The sequence below is a fragment of the Dendropsophus ebraccatus genome, unplaced genomic scaffold (genome assembly GCF_027789765.1).
Source record: "Dendropsophus ebraccatus isolate aDenEbr1 unplaced genomic scaffold, aDenEbr1.pat pat_scaffold_1147_ctg1, whole genome shotgun sequence".
Lineage (NCBI taxonomy): Eukaryota > Metazoa > Chordata > Amphibia > Anura > Hylidae > Dendropsophus > Dendropsophus ebraccatus.
In genome coordinates, this window is record NW_027208564.1 from 796 (window position 1) to 26,263 (window position 25,468).

The following is a 25,468-nucleotide window of genomic DNA, read 5'->3' on the forward strand; positions in this document are numbered from 1 at the left end:
GAGGAAAAGGCCATCAGGTTCATAAGTCATGGCCAAGTGCTCTGACTTGAGGAGATTTGACCGAAAGTAAGGAGTCACAAGGTACTAAATATTGGCACATGATAAAGCAACTCCAGCGAAAATATGTTTTCTTCAAATCAAGTGCCATAGATTTGTAATATACTCTATTAAAAAAGCTCAAGTGTTCCAGTACTTATCAGCCTGCTCTATGCCCTACATAGCTTTGTCGATATCTATGACATACAGCAGCTGATAAGTACTGGAAGACTTGATATTTCTCTGGCACTTCTGGCATAGTTAATTTGAAAGAATCATTTTTTCACTGGAGTTGCTATTAATGTTACATTTTTTAAATTTATTTGTACAGTTTTCCCAGAGAAGCTGATCCCACCTATTTTCACCCACAGAAGATGAAAAGAAAAGACTGGCAATAGAGCAAGGTTGGTCAATACAGCTATCTTTTAAAAGTATGACTACCATAAAGTAGTGAAGAGCAATACTTTGACCTCAAGTTTAAAAAGACTCTGTCAGTAGGTTTATGCTGTCCTATCTCAGGGTAGCATAAACTAGTGACGGAGAAGCTGAGCAGAATGTGTATCACATTGTTCTGTGCTGCTGATTTGGAGATATCCTCCTGAATAAAGCCAGTACTATACAGGTCGATTAGTGGAGAGAAAGTGAGGGACAACCTGTCAGTTTCAGCGCTTGCTTGCTCTTCGTTCCCCACACGCGCAGACAGCAAGCGGATAAGTGTTGGGGGAGGGTTCGAGGAATTGCAGGATCTTTATAGGGGTTGTCCGGCGCTAAAAAATTATTCACAGAATAACACACATACAAAGTTATACAACTTTGTAATGTGTGTTATGCAGCTGATGACGTGGCCGCGTCATCAGCCGCTCAGCCGCAATTGCTGCCCAGGCAGCGTTATGCCCAGCAATCGCGGCTGAGCTTCGGATGACGCTGCAGAGGGCGGCGGCACTCGGGAAGATCCGCCGTCCGCCCGAAGAAGACGTCACTGCTGAGGATCGGAGACGTGGTCGGCATGTGACAGGTATGTATATGCATAGCGCACCACACTTCGTGTACACGGGTGGGGGTGGTGGGACACGGGGAAGGGGGCCATTCACAGACATAACACACATTACAAAGTTGTATAACTTTGTAATGTGTGTTATTCTGTGAATAATTTTTTAGCGCCGGACAACCCCTTTAAGCTCGTCCAGTCGTCAGCTGCACATCCCCTACTACACAGGTAGATGTGCAGCCAATCACTTTTTGACAGATCAACACAACCTGATCAGTCAGGTTAAAAAGTGTTTGCTTTTAAATCGTCTTGCACTCTAGATTTAGTGTCGGCATTCTTGTAGTTTTTATATAATCACAAGTATTTGAATGTCTTCAAGTGTCATATAGCGTAAATGCCATCTTTTATATAAAAACAAAATAATCTATTACCGGAACTAGTTACATAGTTGTATGTTGCATGTACTGTATGTACATTGTACACTAACTGATGTTCAAAATATATAGCAGTATGTGCTGACTACTGATGGACACACGTGCTCAGTCTTCCTACAGCAAGGTCTCTACCTAGTCATCCTACTGCTCACTGAAGAGGAGCCAATAGAAATAGCTTCTGCTTGTCTGGGAGGGAGCAGAGCCACTCCAGTAACATGGCATCAGAAGACTCCTCTTCAGCTTCTTGGGATTGTAAAGAGATTATATTGTCAGATGGGGAGGAAGACTGATTTTGTCCAGAGCCTTCCCCAGCTAAAGTTGCAAATGCAAGCAAAATATAATCACATTCAGGGCTTTTGCCATAAAAAATGCCTTTTAAATGCCTTTAAACGCCTTTAAAAAAATTATAGCAGCCAACAAGATATCAGCTTCATCAAGAAATAAAGATGATATTTTCAATACTTTTTTTCTTTTTAGACATTAATGGACTGCTGCCTTCTTCCTTAGAGGTGCCTCTCTCCAGTGGCCCATTCCGTAAGTCGCGCTTATCACGCGGCAGCTCGGACTCACAAGTTACGGAAGTTGAGAACACCAAGCAAATGCGGGAGTGTAACAGCTATGTGTACTTCCAAGGAGCTGAATGTGAAGAGGTAAGAGAGGGGATAAACTTGAACATGGGCTGAGAACATTTTCCATGTACTGTACTATCTGATAAGCAAGAGAACTATAAAAGTTTGTCCCATCGAAAAGCCTCTCTCTGATGGAATACTGCTATCCTTGGTTTCAGTGAGTATGGTCTTATGCTCACTTCCGCAAAGTGTACTTACCAAGCAGATACCAGCTGATCGCGAGTAGACCCCTTTTTATGTAGTTGGCAGAGGACCTCTGTTCATAGTGGATGCCTCTTTATTATTATGTGGGTTTTCTGGGCAAAAAAGACTAATAAATGCCCTTACTACACAGTGAATGGGAGCTAAGCCGCAGTTACAGGTCGCCATGACTACATCTTGTGCAGGTGACGATCAGTCTAATTTGAAAACCTAATGCACGGATTGATTATTCTTAAAAGGGTGTCAAAATCTTACAACAATTTTTAATGTTATGTGTGTAATATATATATATATATATAATGTGTGTAATAACACTATAAAAAATTATGAAGATTTAAAGAAGATTTATATACGTTGCTTTTCTAGATTTTTAATATTTCCTTCTCTCTCTCTTTATTCGTTATTATTCTTATTATTCTTTATTCTTTCCAGTGTTCCTTGCTTGTCACAAAAGTGTCTGGAAACCCTGGCAATACAATGTGGGCACAAAAAATTGCAAGGACGATTGCTTTTGTTTGGCAGAAACTTTTCGGATGCAGCAATGAGATCTCCAGATAACGTGCCTTTCCTTATACGCAAGTGTGTCTCCGAGATAGAAACACGTGCATTAACCATGAAGGTGATTATTAACTAAGTATTCAGGTTTCATTGTTTTTACTTAATCGACATAAACATACCTTGATTATATTGCCACAAAGAATCATCAGTCTTTACATGGGCTGACAGGAGCAGAATAATATTATCAGTCTTGGTGACTGGCTCTCATTTCTAAACCTTTATTGGCTTGTTGAATTGGGTTGCTGGGCCGCCCAAATGCTTGCTAGATCATTTGTGAGGCTTTTAACTTAAAGTGTACCTGTCAGGAAGTCAGGCACTGCGATCAGTGCCAAAAACCCACTTAGCAACCAGAAGTTTGGGGATCCATGGAGATGGAACATGCACAGCTAATATGCGTGATCCTACTGTCTCAGCGTGTGTTGCCATCTCGGTGTGTTGTGTCTCCATAGATAACCTAACCTCCAGTGGCAGCCAGTTTCCTTAATGATACACTTGTTTTTGTTGGCGATCTGCATTCGATAAGAATGATGATAGATTAATTATTGAGCATAAAAGATGCAATTAGCTGATATGAGTGCCTTCTTCCTTCTTTTGTGTGATGGCTGTTCTACACGGTCCAGTTATCTGAAAGAAGAGTTCCTATGAATGCTCATTCTACGGGTGCATTCACATGTACAGGATTTGCAGCAGATTTGATGGCGCAGATTTGAAGTTGCAGATTCAAAGAAAATCCAATCTGGGCCATGAAATCTGCTGCGGATCTGCTACAGATCAAAACTGTGTCATGAAATCTGCTGTAGATCCCGTACGTGTGAACGCACCCTTAGAAAGTATAGTAAAAGGCCTGTGTTAAAGGGCATTAAGGATTTGTTCTACATGTTCAGTATACGCCTGTGGATTTGATACTGCAATTTTTTTTTTATATTCTTTTATTTAGGGGTGAAACTAGGACACAAACGTAGCCCTATACAGCGGGGAACAAAAATGAGAATAGGGATCAAAACAATGTCTCCACAACTGTGGAAGTAGGATAATGGGAGACAAAGATGATACTGCAGATTTTATTATGTGCTCACCTTTTTATTTATATTGATTTTCACAGCATCAAATCTACAGCGTATACAGTACATATGAATATACCAAGTGGTATTCCAGCAATTAACACACACTAGGGGATGAGTGTATGATTACTGGGGATCTAACATCTGGGATTCCTTGCTATCTTGAAGAGTCCTGAGTCTCCCTTTAGGATGGAGCGTCATTTGTGTTGTGTGTGTGCACTGTTGTGGGAGCTGCCAGAGATAAGTATAATGCTCAGCTATCACACACACACACCGCTGCGCCATTCTAACTGGAGGCTCAGGACCCTGTTCTTGAGTGTATCCTGTAATGAATGTTATTGACTGAAATACCCCTTTATGGTGCGTTCACACCTACAGGATCTGCAGCTGATTTTCTGCAGCAGATTTCATTTAATAACTGAACACAGCATCAAATCTGCTGCAGAAAATCTGCTGCAGATCCTGTAGGTGTGTGACCCACCTTAAGGGTTGTAATATAAGGCATTAGTACTAAGATCTCTTGGCCACTGTGTATTGATAGATTAGCATTGTAGATAAGCATACAGATATTTACTGTTTCTTGGTGGTGGTTCATCTTTTATTGTCTTACAGGGTATATATCGTGTGAATGGGGTAAAGACCCGGGTGGAGAAGCTTTGCCAGGCTTTTGAAAATGGGAAGGAGTTGGTTGAACTTTCTCAGGCCTCACCACATGATCTGAGCAACGTCCTGAAACTCTATCTACGCCAGGTGAAATAGATTTAGACATGTTTTTTCATAATTCTAGGAAACTCCTGATTTTCATTTTTCCCCACTATCCAATATGCAAGTCCAGTGTTCTTGACCAACAATACACTAGATTCGCTAAATAAATTCCATTTTATTATAATTCTACATTCCCAGCTACATTCTACATTGCAGTACTTATGACCACTACATTACATATAAATACAGTGGTACCTTTGTTTAAGAGTTCACAGTTTTTCAAAATTGTTACTTGGGTTAAGAGCATTGCATAGGTTTAAGAGCTCCCTGTACTGGGTGGGAGGGGGAGTGTGGGAGGAGAATGGTCTGCATATGTAGTCAACAGCACTGTACTCTGACCCAGGAAGTCTCCCTCACATTCCAAATCATAGCAGATCCACTTCAGGCTGGGGCTTGTATCAGGGGACAGGACTGGGGGTAATCTCTTCATAGATGAAACCTCTCTCTCCCTGGACAGATAGTGCTGCATTATGTGCCCACATATGCCCTGCTCATTCCTTCATGCTCCATGCAGTTTCTGCCAGCCCTTGTGTTTCCCATCCTCTCCACTCCTGCTATAATGTGCCTGCACTTACACTCAGCTATGCACATTGCAGCCTGCTATAATGTGCCTGCACTCACACTCAGCTATATACACTGTATAGAAAAGTTTCTGTCACTGTCCTCATGCACAGCTCTGTGATTCACAGTTCCTGACTGGTCCATGCTGGACACACCCCTTCCCCAATGCTGTCATGTGACCACACAGACCTCTGACAGCAGCCCTACAAACTGCTGCCGTTTCTTAAAGTGTCACTGTCGTTAAAAAAAAAATTGTATCAATAGTCCAGACGATTTTAAGAAACGTTGTAATTGGGTTTATTAGGCAAATATGCCATTATCTGCATTCAAAAAGCCTTTTCCCAGGTCCCTCCTCCTCTCCTTTCTGTCATCCACTGCTCAGAATCAGGAATCTCGACTGTTTTTCATCAGTCGGATCCTGTCTGAGAGGGGAGGGGGAAGGAGCAAGATTAGCGGCAGCTGAGAGCAGAGAACAAAGGATAAACAGCAGGGGAGCTATTCAGAGTGCTATTCAGGGTCAGAGAGGTCAGTGGTGACTGCGGAGGAGGAGAGAGCCCCTCATGTGAATGTAAATTAACTCTTTGTTGTCCTGTTTTGGTGCCTTTACTTTCTTTTTCCATAGGAGAACAATGAAGACGGGGGGAGAGCTTCAAACTGCTATTTCATGATAAAAATTAATTTTTCAGCTAAAACCAAAAAAAAATTTTTAACGACAGTGACGTTTTAAGGTTTAAGCGCTAACTATACATTATACACCACATGATGATTGCTATACTGTACAGTGACTTATAATATGACATATTCAGCTGTTTCTCATTGTTTGTTTTATCTGTTCTACATGTTATTCAGAATAAAAAAATCATTATTTTTGGGTGTGTAAAACCAATTTTCTGCATTTCAATGATTTCTTATAGGAAAATTTGCTTGGTTTAAGAGTGGATTGGATTACAAGCGTGGTCCCGGAAGCAATTATTCTCGTAATTCAAGGCACAGTGTAATTCTTTTATGTATATACTGTATTTTCAGCTGCCTGAGCCTCTAATGCCATTCCGGCTCTATAATGGTTTGATGGGTCTTGCAAAAGAAAGTCTACGTGATTGTGAAACTGGCAAAGCATCCAGACTTGAGAGACAAAGGGGCAGAAACAGAGACAGAGGTCTTGGCCATGGTGGAGAGGTGAAAGGACTGCTCCAGGACCTCCCCTGAAAAACAAGGTCACATTGCAGTACTTGATAAAGCATTTGTGCAGGTATGTCTGTTGTGCACTAATTGATGATGGAAACAGGTGTTTTTTTTTAAAAAGCAGTGTACAGTGAGAGGTAAAAATGTACCTGTTTGGTACTGCCTGGAAAGACTGGAGTATGCCGTCCAGTTTTGGAATCCGATTTGTAAAAAGGATGTCCTAGAGCTGGAGAGGGTACAAAGATGGGCAACCAAAGTAATAAGGGGAATAGAGCATCTTAGTTATGAGGAGAGATTAAAAGAATTAAATTTATTTAGTCTAGAGAAAAAAAGTTTATGGGGAGATATGATAATTATTTAATTATATAAATAGTCCCTACAAGAAATATGAGGAAAAGATGTTCCAGGTAAAACCCCCTCAAAGGACAAGAGGGCACTGCCACCGCCTGAAGATAAAAAGGTTCAATCTCGGAGGCGACAAGCCTTCTTTACCATGAGAACTGTGAATCTGTGGAACGGTCTACCACAGAATCTGGTCACAACAAAAACAGTAGAAGGCTTCAACATAGGCTTAGACAAGTTATTAAACCCAAAATAACTTAAATGCATATGTATAGAACCTATCACCCCTCCCCCTTCCCTGTATCCATCCCTCCTTGGTTGGACTTGATAGACATGTGTCTTTTTCAGACGTATTAACTATGTAACAATGTACATACCACATGTGCAGTCTGTGCAGTGACCCACTGTAGCCAGTAGGTAAGGAGGGTCCTGCCTGGATTGTTAGAGCGGCATGAGGGGGTAGATGTATACATAGCTATATGGGCAGCAAGTGGTCTATATGCTGTTCTTGCTTAGTGGCCTTTTGCTGTCTGTGTCCACCCCTGGATTTGACCTCTAATTGATGAAATAGCTGTTATTATGATAGAATCTTTGCAGACTGCATCATCTATAAGTAAAACTGTGACACAGGTAAAGCATGGATAAACCATTATAAAGACAATTATACAAATCTCCAAGGGTGGAACAAAGCATGACTTTTTTTTAGTTTGGTCACAATATGCCTCCAGATTACCTCCACTTTTAAAAATGAGTAACCATTTCTTAACCCTTTTGCTGCCAAAGGGTTAGCATTATAAGATTAGGTTAGGAATTTGTGATTACTGAAGGAGTGACATTTTGACAATGAGTCAGTATGCTTTTAGAAGATATATGGGTACTAGCTCTTTTTGAATATGTAAAAAGTGTGAAGATCCAAACCAAAAGGTCTACAAAACCCTGGCAGTAGAAGGGTGAAATCTTATTGGTTGATTGGTTAATACAGAAGGTGATAATGTAATGGAGGTGGGACATAATGATTATGTTGACCTTAATTTTCCTGGGACATAATGTTTATGTTGACCTTAATTTTCTGCAGAGTTTCAGAGCAAGAACAAATCAATAAGATGAGCCCTAGCAACCTAGGCATTGTTTTTGGGCCTGCACTGATGCGACCACGGCCAACAGATGCTACTGTCTCTCTGTCATCTCTAGTGGATTATCCTCATCAGGCAAGAATTGTGGAAGCACTTATTGTCTTCTTTGACAAGATCTTCCAGGAGTTGTCTATTACCCATTGATAAGTTATCAAGGACAAATGATGTAAGATTTTTAAATTTTTAAGATATTTACAGATTATTACATTTAAAAAGTTTATTTAATTTAATAAAATAACTAAGAACCTCCTACTGTGTGTGTAAAGTAATAAAATACACTATACTCACCTAGCCTAGTCCTGGTTAGAGATGATCGAACATTGGGATTTTGCAGGTTCGAGCAAAACTCGAACCTTCAGCTTTATCCTGATGCCTTCCCGGTCCGTGGGGAAGGAGGAGACAGCCCTGGTACCCCGCCTGGAATTCCGGGATTCAGCCTATTACCCAGGTATCGGGAATCAATGCTGCAGGTTCGAGAAGGTTGAGTTCGCTCAAAACCTGCAAAATCCTGATCAGGGCCGCTTTAAACCTAGGTGCATATGGTGCACGTGCACCGGGCCCCCTAGTTCAGATCACGTGACAGAGGCCCCCCGGCTGAGGAGAGCAAGTGAAGGGGAAGGAGCTGAAGACACAGTGTCGGCGCTCTGTGACACCTGTGGCAGGGTGCGGGCTGGTGGTGGTCGGGAGGGAGGAGGACTGTAGCTGATTCCTGTGAAACCTGTGAGACAGTGCACAGTGCAGAGTGACCGGGTCTTACAGGAAGCAGCTCCAGCTACAGGTTGCACTACATGCTCTGCTGGCCCTGTCTGCGGGGTGAGCCCAGGAGGCAGTGCCGACTTCACAGCACCCACCCTTTCCCCAGGCAGAGTGTGTGGAGGCTGGGGAGCAGCACCTGCAGCATGCATGTAAGTAGTAGCGAGGTGGAGGGGGGAATTGAAGCTGGGGGCCCACTGACAGAGGATTTGCCCACCGGACCTGTCCGGAGTATGTCCCGGTAAGCCCCGCCCCCTGGTCTCAAGCCCCGCCCCGGCACAGACCACAGGTGGTATTTTAACACTTACTGCCATTCAGAAGTCACCCAGCTTTCCTGCATCTTATATTGTGTATGACTGAGGCCACCCAGCTTTCCCAGGATCTTAGGCTTAGTATGATGGGGGGTCACAAGATCTTACAGACTAGAAGGTCTGAGTCAGTCTTCCTAGTCTGTAAGCTCCTGTGTCCCCCAGTCCTCCTCCTAGTCTGTAAGCTCCTGTGCCCCCCCCAGTCCTCCTCCTAGTCCTGTAAACTCCTGTGTCCCCCCAGTCCTCCTAGTCTGTAAGCTCCTGTGTCCCCCCAGTCCTCCTAGTCTGTAAGCTCCTGTGTCCCCCCAGTCCTCCTAGTCTGTAAGCTCCTGTGTCCCCCCCAGTCCTCCTAGTCTGTAAGATCCTGTGTCCCCCCAGTCTGTAAGCTTGTATGTTCCCCAGTCCTAGTCTGTAAGCTCCTGTGTCCCCCCAGTCCCTTCTCCTAGTCTGTAAGCTCCTGTGTCCCCCAGTCCTCCTCCTATCCTGTAAGCTCCTGTATCCCCCAGTCCTCCTAGTGTGTAAGCTCCTGTGTCCCCAGTCCTCCTCCAGTCTGTAAGCTCCTGTGTCCCCCAGTCCTCCTAGTGTGTAAGCTCCTGTGTCCCCCCAGTCCTCCTCCTAGTCTGTAAGCTCCTGTGTCCCCCCAGTCCTCCTCCAGTCTGTAAACTCCTGTGTCCCCCCAGTCCTCCTCCTAGTCTGTAAGCTCCTGTGTCCCCCAGCCCTTCTAGTCTGTAAACTCCTTGTGCCCCCCCAGTCCTCCTCCTAGTCTGTAAGCTCCTATGTCCCCCAGTCCTCCTAGTGTGTGTAAGCTCCTATGTCCCCCCAGGTCCTCCTCCTAGTCTGTAAACTCCTGTGTCCCCCCAGTCCTCCTAGTCTGTAAGCTCCTATGTCCCCGTCCCCCCATCCTCCTTCTAGTCTGTAAGCTCCTATGTCCCCCAGTCCTTCTCCTAGTGTGTAAGCTCCTGTCCCCAGTCCTCCTCCTAGTCTGTAAGCTCCTGTGCCCCCAGTCCTCCTAGTGTGTAAGCTCCTGTGCCCCAGTCCTCCTCCTAGTCTGTAACTCCTGTGTCCCCCAGTCCTCCTAGTCTGTAAGCTCCTATGTGCCCCAGTCCTCCTCCTAGTCTGTAAGCCTCCTGTCCCCCCAGTTCTCCTCCTACAGACTAGGAGGAGGATTGGGGGGGACACAAGAGCTTACACACCCATACTCCCTACAGTGGGAACCTGTTATAGCCAGAAACTGTTCCAGTGGTGATATTAGGTGTGTACGTGCCCCCACTAGCTTCACTCTCCATTATTCATAAAGATTTAGGGGTATTGTACCTGACATAGGAATGCTCCCCGACCATATTCCCTTTTTATAACTTGTCATAAAACCTGATGCACTGAGTATAATGCACCAGTGATAATACCTGATAAATAAGTCAGTTAAACTTTATAAGGAGAGGGGGCCCCCTCTTGAGGTCTGTGCACTGGGCCCACCAGTGTATTAAAACGGCCCTGATCCTGATGTTCGATCATCTCTAGTCCTGGGCTGGTAAACTGGTTTGCCCTGGTGCCTCTGTTTATTTCCCTTGATGATGAACACTTGTGTATCAGTGATTGCTGATGATGTTCCGAACGTAATGCAGCCAAAGCAGAGAGATCAATTCGTCATGTAATCTGCCCGTAACCTGACTATCTGTATTAAATAAACAGGTACTGTGGGATTTTAACATTTTTATATAATCTGGGTTTGCTGAGGAAAAAAAAGTCAGACTTGCCTAGCCTGGTCCCCTGCAGATCCTGCTGCAGCTCCTTCTGGTCCCCTCTTGCTTTATCACATTTATCACATGCTGGAATTTAGATATTACTAGAAAATGTACCCCGGCGCTGCCCGGGTATAAAGTGTCAGTGTGTTAATTAGATTTGTTCTAAGGTGCCCAGGAGGCCAAGCTAAAGGTATTGTTTCATCTGATTTAATCAGTGGAATTAGTGTATACCTGTAGTGCATAGTTGGAGGGGTTCTGTATACCCACAATGTATAGTTTTTAGGGGTCTCGCATATCTGTAGTGCATAGTTGGGGGGGCTGTATACCTATAGTGTATAGTTGAGGGAGGTCCTGTATACCTGTAGTGTACAGTTGGTGAAGGTCCTGTATACCTGTACTGTATAGGTTCGGGGGTCCCTGTATACCTGTAGTATATAGTTGGTGCTGTATACCTTAATGTATAGTTGGTGGAGGTCTTGTATACCGTAGTTTTAGTTTGAGGGTCCTGGATACCTGTAGTGTATAATTGGTGGAGGTCTTGTATACCTATAGTATGTAGTTCGGGGGTCCTGTATACCTGTAGTAAATATTTGAGGGTCCTGTATAACTATAGTAAAGAGTTGGTGGAGGTCCTGTATACCTGTAGTGTATAGTTTGGGGTCCTATATACCTGTAGTATATAGCTGGTGAGTTCCTTTATACCTGTATATATTTGGGGGTCCTGTATACTTGTAGTATATTTGGGGTCCTGTATACTTGTAGTATAGAGTTGGTGAAGGTCTGTATACCTGTATTATAGAGTTGGTGTAGGTCCTGTATACCCTGTAGTGTATGGTTTTGAGGTCCTGTATACCTGTAGTGTATAGTTTGGGGTCCTATATACCTGTAGTATATAGTTGGTGGAGTTCCTGTATACCTGTAGTATATAGTTTTGTGGAGGTCTCGTATACCTGTAGTATATAGTTTTTGGGGTCCTGTATACCTGTAGTGTCCTGTATACCTGCAGGGTTGTATGTTACCCGTATGGCAGTGTTATTCAGTCACAGTGTGTCGGTATTGGTCATGTCTGGTATGGGGGTGTTATCCAGTCACAGTATGGCGGTATTGGTCCAGGTCTGTGTGGCGGTGTTATCCAGTCACGGTATGGTGGTATTGGTCAGGTCTGGTAGAGCGTTGTTATCCATCACAGTATGGCAGTATTGGCCAGGTCTGATATGATGGTGTTATCCAGGCACAGTATAGTGGTATTGGTCAGGACTGGTGTGGCAGTGTTACCCAGTCAACAGTTGGCCGGTATTGGTCAGGTCTGGTATGGCAAGTGTTATCCAGTCCACATTATGGCGGTATTGGTCAGGTCTGGTATGACAGTGTTATCCAGCACAGTATGGCGGTATTGGTCAGGTCTGGTATGGCAGTGTTATCCAGTCACAGTAATGGCAGTATTGTCGGTCTGGTATGACAGTGTTATCCAGCACAGTATAGCGGTATTGGTCAGGTCTGGTGTGGCGGTGTTATCCATTCACAGTATGGCGGTATTGGTCAGGTCTGGTGTGGGCAGTGTTTACCAGTCACAGTATGGCGGTATTGTTCAGGTCTGGTATGGCAGTGTTATCCAGTCACAGTATGTTGGGATCAGGTCTGGTATAGCAGTGTTATCCAGTCACAGTGTGGCGGTATTGGTCAGGTCTGGTATGGCAGTGTTATCCAGTCACAGTGTGGCGGTATTGGTCAGGTCTGGTATAGCGGTGTTATCCAGTCAGTGTGGCGGTATTGGTCAGGTCTGGTGTGGCGGTGTTACCCGTCACAGTATGGCAGTATTGGTCAGGTCTGGTATGGAGGTGTTATCCATCACAGTATGGCGGTATTGGTCAGGTCCTGGTATGGAGGTGGTATCCAGTCACAGTATGGCGGTATTGGTCAGGTCTGGCAGTGTTATCCAGTCACAGTATGGCGGTATTGGTCAGGTCTGGTATGACAGTGTTATCCAGCACAGTATGGTGGTATTGGTCAGGTCTGGTGTAGCAGTGTTACCAGTCACAGTTTGTATAACCTGTTGTGCCCTGTATATATACATGTACTGTATAGATGGAGTAGGGGCTCCTGTATATACATGTACTGTATAGATGGAGTAGGAGGTCCGGTATATACATGTACTGTATAGATGGAGTAGGGGGTCCTGTATATACATGTACTGTATAGATGGAGTAGGGGGGCCCTGTATATACATGTACTGTATGGATGGAGTAGGGGTCCCTGTATATACATGTACTGTATAGATGGAGTAGGGGGTCTACCAGTTATTACTGTGGATGTTGTGAGGCAGCTTCCCTAGCAACCATTGCTCCCTGTGAAAATGAAAGCAGTATCCTATTGGTTGCTAAGGCTCCAACTGCCGTGTCTGCTGCAGCTAATTATATCACCTGTGTTTGCAGTGTGCAGTGAGGAGATTTTCCCATTCATCTCTATGGGCGCCTCTCTTTCCCCTCCCCCTCCCTACTGTACATCTGGCGGGGACGGGAACTTCGCAATAACCTTCCCGGACACCCAATGTATCTGTGTGCCAAATTTGGGGTCAAACGGTTCAGGTGTTTGGAAGTCTATAGAGGACAGACAGAAGGACAGACAGACAGAACTTTGATTTTATGATATAGATGTCCTCCAGGGCTGGATTAACCAGAGTGCTAAAATGTTTACTGTAAATGGAATAAGTAGCCATTAAGAACAGAGCTATAGTAATCTGGTAAGATCCTGGACCCCATAGCAACCTATCTAGCTTTCTTGTTCCCATTTTCCTTGAGGTAGCTTTATGCATGAGACATTGGGGTACGTTTATCAAGGGGCTTTGGTGCCTATTTTTAGGTGAATAATTGGATTTTTAAACCCATTTATTGGTATCAGGTAAATGTTTGTGCAATTTTTGTGAATAGTCCTGAGAATTTTCAAATCATAAATGGATTAATAGTTTGTTAAATTAGTCCTATTCGGCTGGGTAAAAAAACAGAAGAATCGCAGCGTGTTAGACTTAATAGTAATGTCCCCCACAGTGTTTCCATATGCAACAATAAAGGATTTCTTTATAACATTAAATTATAAATACATTTAAGACTGATTTGGGTCTTTGTGTGTTCTGTGCAGGAGACCTCCTCACAGGAAAGTACTCCCAAACTGCAAGTTACTGCAGAAGAGGAAGTGCCTGAAGTTGCAGCTGATTTCCAGTCTACAGTGTTCAGAGGTGAGTTCTATCATTGCTGTACTAGTCTACATAGAGAAACTGCAGCTTTACTACATACAGCATCATTCATGCACATATAATGCAACTCCATACAGAAGCTGTGTATTCAGACTAACAACAGGTATCAAGTGTATGCAGAAAGCCTTGAAATATTTTTCCACAATAATTTCTAATCATTTTCCACATTTTTAACGTGTCTTTGCATCTTGTACGTACTTTCACTTCAAGTTAAAAAGGTGTCCACAGTAAATACAAAATCTGTGCAAGTGCTAATTCTTTGAGTAATAATAAAATGTGTTTATATAGCAACAACATATTCTACACACTGTACAAGTTTGAGTACAAAAAAAAAAAATAAAAGCTCTGTCCTGTCTGCTTCAGCCACCAAGAACACCCTCCTTTATCCCCAGATCATAAACCCCATAGGCCACAAATACACTTTATCATATTATAGGGTATTCTTTCCATTTTCTCAATAAGCATTTCCTCTTTGAGATTTGTATCCTCTGGTCACAAAGTACATAGATATTTGCTTATCTGCAATCCCAAATAAAGGTGACGACCTTATCCAAATGCATGCAAATGTCTTATCATTCCACTCCGCTGTTGAACTTAGGAACAACACTTGACTGGGAGCACTGGGAATTCCTTACACAAACCAGTCATGAGTCTAGGCCCTAACGTGCACAGTTGGGTTGGTAGTTAGAGATGAGCGAATCGGGTTCGGGTTCGAGTCCATCCGAACCCAAACGTTCGGTATTTGATTAGCTGGGGCTGCTGAACCTTGGATAAAGCTCTAAGGTTGTCTGGAAAACATGGATACAGCCAATGACTATATCCATGATTTCCACATAGCTTTAGGGCTTTATCCAACTTCAGCAGCCACCGCTAATCAAATGCCAAAAGTTCGGGGTCGGATCGACCTCGAGCATGCTCCAGGTTCGCCCATCTCTATCTCATTCCTCAGCACAAATAAAACCCATCAGATGTCCCCTTTTCCCCCTTCCCACTCTTTCCCTTGACTCTCTCTCATCCATATGAATGTGAAACGGTAAAAGAAGACTAAAAACTGTACAATAGAGTTACTACATCCAGAAAAAAGAGAAAGGGGTGAATAAAGTGCTGATGCCTGTGATTTGTCAATCCTGGTGTATTTCCTAGTGGAGCTTTCAATAACCATACAGTAATGGGGCCATTATGGCATAAGAAACACTCAGGATGGATACCAAAAACTAAGCTGCCCTTGTCTTTTGTCTAAGAATACAGATACCTCTTTTACTGATTCAAGGCTCCAACCTCTGCTTGTTTCCTAATAGTTGTTTTAGTCAATTTTCTCTGTCTCCTTTTCTTTTTGTTGGTCCTCTCTGATACTGTAATACCTATGGTTTTAGGGATGAGTGAAGTTACAGTAGTAGCAAAATGCTCACTACACTTGTTGGTCGGCTTGTTAGCTGGATCCAGCTTTTTCAGGCACCTGGAGCGCAGACACTTTCCCACAATCCCCCTTGTTTGAATGTGAAGTGAAAACCAACAGCCAGTACTGAGACGGATCATGTGACAATTGAACCAAGCATGTGTGACACAAGAAAGAGGAAGCCTGGTGGGCCATACCCAAGGGCAACAGATAAAAACAAAACAGCACATAAGGGGGATTAGTGATTCTATATCTTTCAAATGGTACATTTTAAGAAATGCTTGTTTATTGGAAATATATAAAATTTTACATAATGTATCAGTATAGAACGATCAGTATCCCACCACGCCTTTAGAGCGACTCTGTACCCACAATCTGACACCCCCAACCGCTTGTACCTTGAGATAGCTGCTTTTAATCCAAGATCTGTTCCTGGTGTCGTGTTCTGCAGTGATGCAGCTATTGTGCTAAAAAAAAACGTTTAAATTTGCAGCCCTGTGTCAAATTGGCGTGGCCTAGAGTACCCGTGTCCTAGAATTGCGACACTCCTCCGTCCCTCCTGATCATTAGGAATGCCCCTAGAACAATTTCTCCTATTCATCACCTGTGTGAACACTACACAGAAGCTAGATTGTTAAGGCACCTGTACAGTGTTCAGACAGGTGATGAATAGGAAAAAAATCCTACCCGGGGCCATTTCTAGTAATGAGGAGGGACGGAGGGGTGTTGCAATCCTACGGCATACACACTCTAGGCCACGCAAATTTGACACAGGGCTGCAAGTTTAAAAGTTGTTTTTTAGGACAATAACTGCATCACCTGCCAAACGGACTCAAAGACAGATCTTGGATTAAAGGGGTAGTGCACCAATTTTTTTTTCTTTCAAATCAACTGCTGCCATGAAGTGCCAGAGATTTGTAATTTACTTCTATTAAAAAATCTCAAGCCTTCCAGTACTTATCAGCTGCTGTATGCCCAGCAGGAAGTGGTATTATTTCCAGTCTGGAGAGCAGGAGAGGTTTTCTATGGGGTTTTGCTCCTTCTCTGGACAGTTCCTGACATGGACAGAGGAAGCAACAGAGAGCACTGTGTCAGACAGGAAAGAAAACACCACTTCCTGCTGGACACACAGCAGCTGATAAGTACTGGAAGGCTTGAGATTTTTAATAGAAGTAAATTACAAATCTCTGGCACTTCATGGCAGCAGTTGATTTAAAAGAAAAATTTTTTTGGTGCACTACCCCTTTAAAAGCAGCTATTCGAAGGTACAAGTGGTTTGGGGGAGGTCAGATTGTGGGTACAGAGTCGCTTTAAGGGAAATGTATTGGCCAGATTTTTCTCTTTTTTTACTGATTAAAACCAGATACTGTAACATGTTCTTTTTTTCTAATTTGTTTCTATTTTCCCATAGTTAATTTCTTATTTTTATTTAAAATGGTGAGAATGAAAACTGCAAGCTTTCAGGATTATTTGGTATTATAGATAATACAATGGACAATTTTGGGGGGGGGGGGGGGGGGGGGGGGGGGAATCACCAAAAAGTTAACATAAAAACTTAAACAATAGAACATTTTCTGTTGACCCATTCCCTTTAAAGGAGAAGTCCAACAAAATTTTTATTAAAGTATTGTATTGCCCCCCAAAAGTTATACAAATCACCAATATACGCTTATTACGGTAAATGCACATAAAGTGCTTTTTTTCCCCTGCACTTATAACTGCATCAAGGCCTCACTTTCTGGATAAAATGGTGATGTCACAACCCGACTCCCAGAGCTGTGCGGGCTGTGGCTGCTGGAGAGGATGAGGGCAGAGGGATGCTCAGTGTCCCTCCAGTGCCTGTGTCCCTCAGTGTCCCCTGCCATCATCCTCTCCAGCAGCCACAGCCCGCACAGCTCTGGGAGTTGGGTCGTGACATCACCATGTTATCCAGGAAGTGAAGCCTTGATGCAGTAAAAAGTGCAAGGGAAAAAAAAGCACTTTATGTGCATTTACCGTAATAAGTTTATATTGGTGATTTGTATAACTTTTGGGGGCAATACAATACTTTAAAGGAAAAGTTAGGCGAAAATTATTAATGTAAATACTCTGCTTATGCAGTTCATATTCCCAGATGCTTTCCTCTCATTTTTAAATTTATGTGGAACAGAATTGGAAAATTCTGATAAGCAGGTGGTATTAGGTTACTGTAAATCCACTTATATTACTTTCCTCTTATCCAGGACAGCGGATTGGCTCATCAAGCTTTACATGAAATCCTTTCACACAATCTTCTCCCAGAAAGAAAACACCACATTGAGGACAGAGGTTACTGCTACACTACTTACGGCCTCTCCTCTATGTTACACAGGATATCTTCATATTCATATATAATCATCTAGGAAGAGAACAGTACAGATCTCCCCACACACACAATGGACTCTTTCAGCTCAGAAACAAATTGCCAAATAGTTTCTGACAAAATCTCCTCGACCAACTTCAGCAAATACTAATAGGGCCAGTGCTTTATTACTCATATATGGAGGACACTAAATCATTGTGAGAAAGGGTTTTCTGGTTGTTATAAATAAAGGGCTTAGATTGATAGAACAAACTATATTAACGAGGAACATTTTTAATATTCATATGAAATCTCAATTATAAAATTTTGAAAGTTTTTTTTTTTTTTTTTTAAACTGGACTTTGTACATATTTTCCGACTCCACAGCCCTGGTAAGCAAAGAACCCCAAAATTGAATGCTTTAGGACCCCACACAAATCTAGCTCAAAAGTGTGCACTACAGCAAACATCAACCCGACCATCAAACACATGAGCCACAGAAATCATTCAAAAATTATGTAACAGTTTATTGAAATACATTATTAATTCTACATAAATACATCTATTATTAAAAGTATATAAAATTTGGAGGCAACACAGAACACACAGCAGGGGAAGAGAGGACTGCATGGCATCTAGGTAAGAAAAAAATCTTATGCACACTTTGGCCTATGAGATTATTGTAAACAGATTGTAATGGCCTAGTGCAACAAAACAAAAAAAAATCCTCAGAGGCAAAGTGTGTAAAAAACCCAACCCACATCTCTTAGTATAGATCCTACAAAAAGCATTGTATAAAGTGGATGCATGAGTTGCAAACCAGCCAGAGTACCTCAATATAGGCAGATATAAAATGCTCTAAGGTAAAGTTCTCCAAGTCTTAGCCACTCATGCAGCATAAAAGTAAACATCAAATCGAAGAGAGATGGAGGCTGATAAGTAGCAATACTATGAATGCAGATATTGTCTTGCAGCCATCTTACCCACCAAACACCCCAACGCACGTTGCAGGTCACGCCCTTTGTCAGGAGGTCCTTGTAAGCAGGCTATAGCAGTTTCAAGATGGTAATTTCCTTCCAAATTACATGTGTGCATAGTGTCCCTGCACAATTCCGCGATTGCCAGAATGCAGAGAGCACTTTTCTTCACATTATCTACTACACTGTACTATCAACACTGTTGGTGGATAATTACAGCTTCTTTCACTGACTAGCCCATACTATGCTGCTTTATTCTTCTTGCCCTATCCCTATAATGAATCACCCTACAGAAATGTAAAGCAGAAACAAACAGGCCACACATAAAAACCACAGTGCAGCATTTACAGCAGCTTCTGAGTACCACTATTGCATTTTATGTGAGGCATGGCTAGTTATAGCAGAACTTTGTGTAGAAAATTCAAACATTTAAAATACCAAAAAGCTTGTGCTCATGTTATTTTAGTATCTGGTTGTATTGCAGTTTAACAGCTCTTTAAATACTTTCAGCATCCATCGGATCATCTGTAGATTCAGAATCTGAGTCAGATGGTGGTGAAGACATCCCCAGTGCATGGGAAACCACAGCCACGAATGCTCCATTTTCAAAACATCCCAACGAGACCAACACAGATGACATCCCCTACATTGGAGCAGATGCACAGTCTGAGTCTGAGGAGGATAATGTTCCCAGTCAAGGAAATCTTGCTGAAAACAATACAAACCAGTCTAATAATGTACTATTAACCACTCGATTTCTGAGGACCCCTCTGCGCTGCAATCGTCCACTTCCTGTTGTCCGTATGTTTCAAGGAAGAATTGCATTGAGCTCATCAACTGACAGTTGTCCACAGTTTGTATAAGTGACTGCAGCCTCCTATATGATTTTCCATCCAAAGTGCCTTGCAAACCAAATACTCATTATTTAAAGTGGTAGATGTCAAATTGATTCTTAATAAAAGCAGCAGCTTCCAGCTTTGTGTGTACTGAAAATCCTGGAATCTGACTTATCTATTCTCACTAGGAATGGTACAAGAGAACATCTGGGAAAGGACAGAAAGAGAATGCAATTATGTGTAGAGATTAGAAACTCAGGTAATGTGTGTAACTGCTTACAATTAGAGATGACACAATCTATAGTATTAATGCGAAGCACAGAAACTTCCCCCAGGACTGCATCCAGCTTTTTCAGGCACCTGTAGTGGAATTCAAAGGCAGCTGGCTGACAAAGAGCTTCATTAACCCCTTCACGCCAGCAATCTTTAAATGTACGTTCCTACTGCACATACTCCGTGCAGTAGGAATGTGTGTGTGTGTGTATGTGTATATATATATATATATATATATATATATATATAAGAGATTCAGAGTGAATGCAGCACTCGTGTAGCGATGAATGTGGTGCCAAGCGGTATATACCAGTGACCACCCGGTATAAGTTATATAAATCAGAAGAATACCGCAGCACTCATGGGATAGAATTCAACACAACGTGTTTATTTCCCCAAACCGCGACGTTTCGCTCTCCACACAGAGCTTTTTCAACTGTGAACTGCTTGAAAAAGCTCTCAGTGTGGAGAGCGAAACGTCACGGTTTGGGGAAATAAACACGTTGTGTTGAATTCTATCCCATGAGTGCTGCGGTATTCTTCTGATATATATATATATATTATATATATATATATAATATATATATATATATATATGATATATATATATATTGTTAACAAAACACAACAATCACTGAACGCAGGGAGAGCAGTGAAAAATTCCAATGGAGTACTCATTACGAGTCTCCATTGATTGTCCCATACAAAATTTAACTATGCAAAAAAGGAGTCCGTGGAGCCTCAGTTACGAGTCTCAAAACACGGGAATAGCCAGATATCCCTCTCTCCAGAGAAGGAAGCCCATTGCCAAGGGGGTGCCTCCTAGTGGGGAGAGCACCAAACCACCCCGATACGTAGTCCCTCAGGTCCTCACTCTGTTGCGAGCCTTGGGAACTAAATAGGGAAACACCAGGGTGGCCCCTGTAAGTCAAAGTCTAACTCTGTGGCGAGTATAACGACATAAGACAAGGGTTACCAAGGCTAGGCATCCATCCACAGACTGCAGTTTCGGGGTATTCGCCCCTCGTCAGTGTGGAGCAGGATTCTGGCTACTGGGGCAATCATAAAAAGACCAACAAAACACAACAATCACTGAACTGAAAATTCCCGTGTTTTGAGACTTGTAACGGAGGCTCCACGGACCCCTTTTTTGCATATTATATATATTCCTGACTAAAGTGGCTGTAGAAGTGCGCGGGACTGCTGCAGTGAGAGCGGCCCTGCACACATCAGTTTTCTGGAAGCCGAGGATAATGAGAGGCAGCTGCGATCCCGCAGCTGCCTCTAATTAACCCCTTAGGGTCCATTTACACAGAAAGATTATCTGACAGATAATTTGCCAAAGACTTGAAGCCAAAACCAGGAATGGATTTGAAAAGGAGTATTCTCAGGCTTTCCTTTATGACCTGGTCTCTGTTTATAGTCTGTTTCTGGCTTTGGCTTCAAATCTTTGACAGATAATCTTTCTGTGTAAATGGTCCCATAAACGCTGCAATCTATAGCGATTGTGGCGTTTAAGGTACTCAGTGAGAGGACAAGCTTCTGTCACTGAGTGATCGGGACCCCTGCAGCCATGTTGTGTGGGTCCTGATCGCTTGTACCAACGGGCAGGGGTTCTCAACTTACTTCCGTTCTATCGGATTGGCCATCTATGGATAGAGTCTGCTCTCAAGCAGGCTCTATGCATAGATCGCCGATTGCATGTACTAATCTATGCTATCTAATGACTGCATGTTTTACTATGAAAATAGTGTAAAAAAGGGAAAAAAAAAAAAAAAAAAAGTGTAATAAAAAGTTTTCAAAAGTATTTAGAAAAAAAAAACATTAACCCCCCCCCCCTCCCAATAAAAGTTTAATATATCTCCTTGACCATTATAAAACTAAGAATATTTAAAATAAATAAACACATTGTATATAGTAGCGGGCGGAATTGTCAGATTAAAATATACCAATATTGTTCCTGCACGGTGATTGATATTAATAAAAACTAGAGATCATGGCGCAAAAAAAAAAATTACACCCCAACAAGCCCTGTAGGTGGAAAAAAAAAAATAAAAAAATAAAAAGGCGGGAAGGAACATTGCATTAATTTGACACGGACATTGTGCATCAAAGGGCTCTGTCTTGATTAGGGATTAATACTGTAGATTTGCTCATCTCTACGTACAATGAAAGTCACTTTTTCCTTAAGTTTTGTCAAAATGCATTTATTTTCTTTAGGTACAGGGCAAAAAAAAAAAACAATCACTTTATAAAAGCTAAAATATATCACACCTGTGCCATTTAAAGAAATGCATTTACCAAGGAACGCAGGTAACAAAATATACTACTATTCATAACACATGTCGTTTATCATCATTTAAAAAAAAAATTGCAGAATGAAGCCTATGTACCCTCCCTGAAATGCTTTGCACTTCATCATCAAGTCTGTTCTAACATGTGCTGCAGACTGTCACAGGATACCTCATTGTACCAAGCGATATGTGATGTAGCGGCCAGCAGTCTCACTGGGACGAATGATTTTTACCACCTGCAAGACAGAATAAGGTTTCTTTTACTAAATATTAACACTACCACACAAGCTAAAGCTTTGACTGTCCAGACATGATGGGAGTTGTAGTTTTGCAGCAGCTGGAGAGCCAAGGTTTCCTACCCCTGTCTTAGTGCCTGCAGGATGCGGTTACATAATTATTTGTCTTACATTGCAGTCAAAGAATTTAACATTTATGTCACTAAAGGTCCCCATAAACCTTATACTTTTGCCAGCTGTAGTCGCTGCTTATGGTGTGTTCGGCTGTCAGTATACTGTGTATAGGGCTCTCCTGACTGACTACTTACAGATGTCGGTGGAGATAGGGATGAAGCATGAAGGAAAAACACAGCCCGACCCCTCTGGGTGTGTTTACACAGAGGGAATTATTTGACAGATTATTAAACCCAAAGCCAGGAATGGATTTAAGAGGAGAAATCTCAGTCTTTATAGTCTATAGTCTGTTCCTGGCTTTGGCTTCAATAATCTGTCAAATAAATCTGTGTGTAAAAGGACCCATTGTTCTGGGAGAAAAGCTGTCGTCAGAGCCCTCCCCTCCCCATGGAGAGTTCCTGTGTATACAGAAGATGGGAGGGACAACTGTTCAGCCATCAGTTATTGAAGGAGTATGAGGACACTAAAGCGTAACTATAAAATATTTTGACTAGAGATGAGCGAACCTCAAGCATGCTCGAGTCCATCCGAAACTGATCATTCGGCATTTGATTAGCGATGGCTGCTGAAGTTGGATAAAGCCCTAAGGCTATGTGGAAAACATGAATATAGTCATTGGCTGAATCCATGTTTTCCAGACAACCTTAAAGCTTTATCCAAGTTCAGCAGCCCCCGCTAATCAAATGCCGAACGTTAGAGTTCGGATGGACTATAATTTCGAACCCGGTTCGCTCATTTCTAAAACTAAAAGGTCAAAATTAGTTAGCTTACGCCATAAGAATTTTTGCAGTATACATTAATAAGGTAAAATTAAGTTTTTTAAATACATGAAGCTGAATGTCCTGTCAGCTCCTGTGTTATTTCTGCGATCCTGATGGACACGCCCCTCCCTGGAAATCCGTACAGAGTAGCAGCTAGGTACAGAATGACAGCAGCATCAGATAACAGCCCTGACACAAACAGAAACAAAGCCTCCTCCCCCCTCCCCCCTCCTAGCAGCATGTTCTCCCCCCTCCCCTCACAGAGATCACATAGCAGAGCTGAGGGTGTTGTGTGTGAGGAGCAGCACAGGGGAGGAGATGGATGGAGGGACAAGTACCCAGTGCTTCACCCAGGGGGGACATGCCAGCCATGACTCCAATGTACTGCATGAGGGAGAGTGGGTGAGTCACTGAGGGGAGGACTACAAGTCCCAGCACAACACAGCTGTAGTCCTTCCATAGTACATATAACACTCACTATCAGATGTCTGCAGCAGGTGCGCCCACCTACAAGGCTGATATTATCCTACAGTGTAATGAGAGCAGATGACTGTATCTAATCCCACTGTGTGTGATACCATCTGCTGGGACTCTAATCTTACATTGTGATACTGTATGTTGGGGCTCTATCTGATGCCACTGTGTGTGATACCATCTGCTAAGGTGCTGGTCAGTGAATTGAGGGACACCGCCACGGAGATGAGGGATAGGCCACGCCCACTTTCAGTCAGAAGAAAAATTCATTTATTCTTCTGAGCCAAACAACTGGGAATATCTCAGCAAGCGCACACACTATAAACACAGTTTAGGGCTCTTTTTAAAGGGTCACACATGGGCTTTTTGTTTGAGCAATTTCATTTTTTGGCTACTTGTAGTTAAGCTTTAAAGGACAACTTCAGTGCCGATTTAAAAAAAAAAAAAAAAAACTGAACTGAACCTTCAGTTAGAGTCTTCATTTTTTCTTCACTTCCTGGTTTGGGCTTTCCCATGATGCACTTTGTCTCCCGTGATGTCTAAACTGACTCTGTAGAACTGTTTGATTGGCTGAGCAAGCTGTAAGGGCCCTATTCCACCGGACGATTATCGTTCGCATAATCGTTAACAATTAACAATCTCAAACGACCGCTATTGCAAAAGACCTGAAAACGTTCACTCATTTCCATGGAACGATAATTGTTACTGATACTATTTACGATCGTTTTTTCTTCGCTATTGCATTCGTATCTACTGTGAACACGTCTTATTCAATGCGAACGATTTGCGAACGTTTTGCGAATGAGCAACAATAAAAATCGGTCCAGGTCTTATTAAGCGATCAACGATTTCTCGTTCGGTCGTTAATTGTTAACTGCATTTTAACTGAACGATTATCGTTTAGATTCGAACGATTTAACGATAATCTGAACGATAATAGTCTGGTGGAATAGGGCCCTAAGCCATCTGAGCTGAGCAACCTGTCATCTGACAAAGGGAGGCTGGCCTAACAGGGCTTAGACCAGTTTCTGTCTTGATCAGGGCCGGGCTGGGACTGAAAATCAGCCCTGGCATTTCAGAGCACACAGGCCCACTCGCCGTGCGGTGATAAGTTATGAGAGGATGTTGTGAGTGCAGCACGGCTACATGTTATATCATCACGGCCATGACAAGAATTACACATAACACAGTAAATGGGGTCAGAAGCTTCTGTCTCTGTACTGTGTCACAGTGCTGCAGTTACAGGTTGTCACCACAACATAGTGTACAGAGACGGACTGCTTCCGGCCCCGGTCACCGTGCTGAGTTTAACACCACCACATACTGACTAATACCACCGAATACTGAATAATACCACCGCTGCTACTGAATAACATCCACTTTAAAAACACCAATATCACCTCATACAGTTATATAGATGTAGCCTCAGCTCCACACAGGTTCTGTACACCATATACATTACAGTGCAGTTACAGGTGACGTCTGATCAGAGTTCTTCCCCTTTTCATTTTCTTCTCAGCCTGCCCTGGGCTGTTAGAACTTCTCCAAGCCACATATCCACAGAATCTGCCAGATAGACATATTAGGCTCCTCACTTTGTCACCATCCTTATCTCTCTACAAACTGCACATCTGTATTGGCCCCTTTACACCCTCCTTTAGTGGGTAGGCTGACTCTATGTGACCCCTTATAGTATATGCCCCCCTCTATGTAGCTTCCTTATAAATGGTCCCCCCTCTGTGTCTCCTCTATAGTATACGCCCCCCTCTATGTAGCCACCTTAT

General features: G+C 42.7%; 1 protein-coding gene and 1 pseudogene across 2 annotated transcripts in view; one reads left to right on the forward strand and one right to left on the reverse strand.

Moving 5' to 3' along the window:
* LOC138774954 (rho GTPase-activating protein 45-like) lies at positions 1–19,629 on the forward strand (annotated as a pseudogene).
* The window catches only part of LOC138774955 (DNA-directed RNA polymerases I, II, and III subunit RPABC1), an 18,062-nt gene continuing 11,946 nt past the window's right edge, over positions 19,353–25,468 (reverse strand). Inside the window, exons 7-8 of one of the 2 annotated variants that reach the window (XM_069955727.1) lie at positions 22,209–22,275; positions 19,353–19,679 (exon numbers count right to left, since the gene is read on the reverse strand). In XM_069955727.1, coding sequence (XP_069811828.1) covers positions 22,210–22,275 — 66 coding nt within the window. In that variant the 3' untranslated portion in view covers positions 19,353–19,679; position 22,209. Of the gene's footprint in view, positions 19,680–21,936; positions 22,276–25,468 lie in introns of those variants that run through there. The other variant, XM_069955726.1, reaches the window with a different exon arrangement.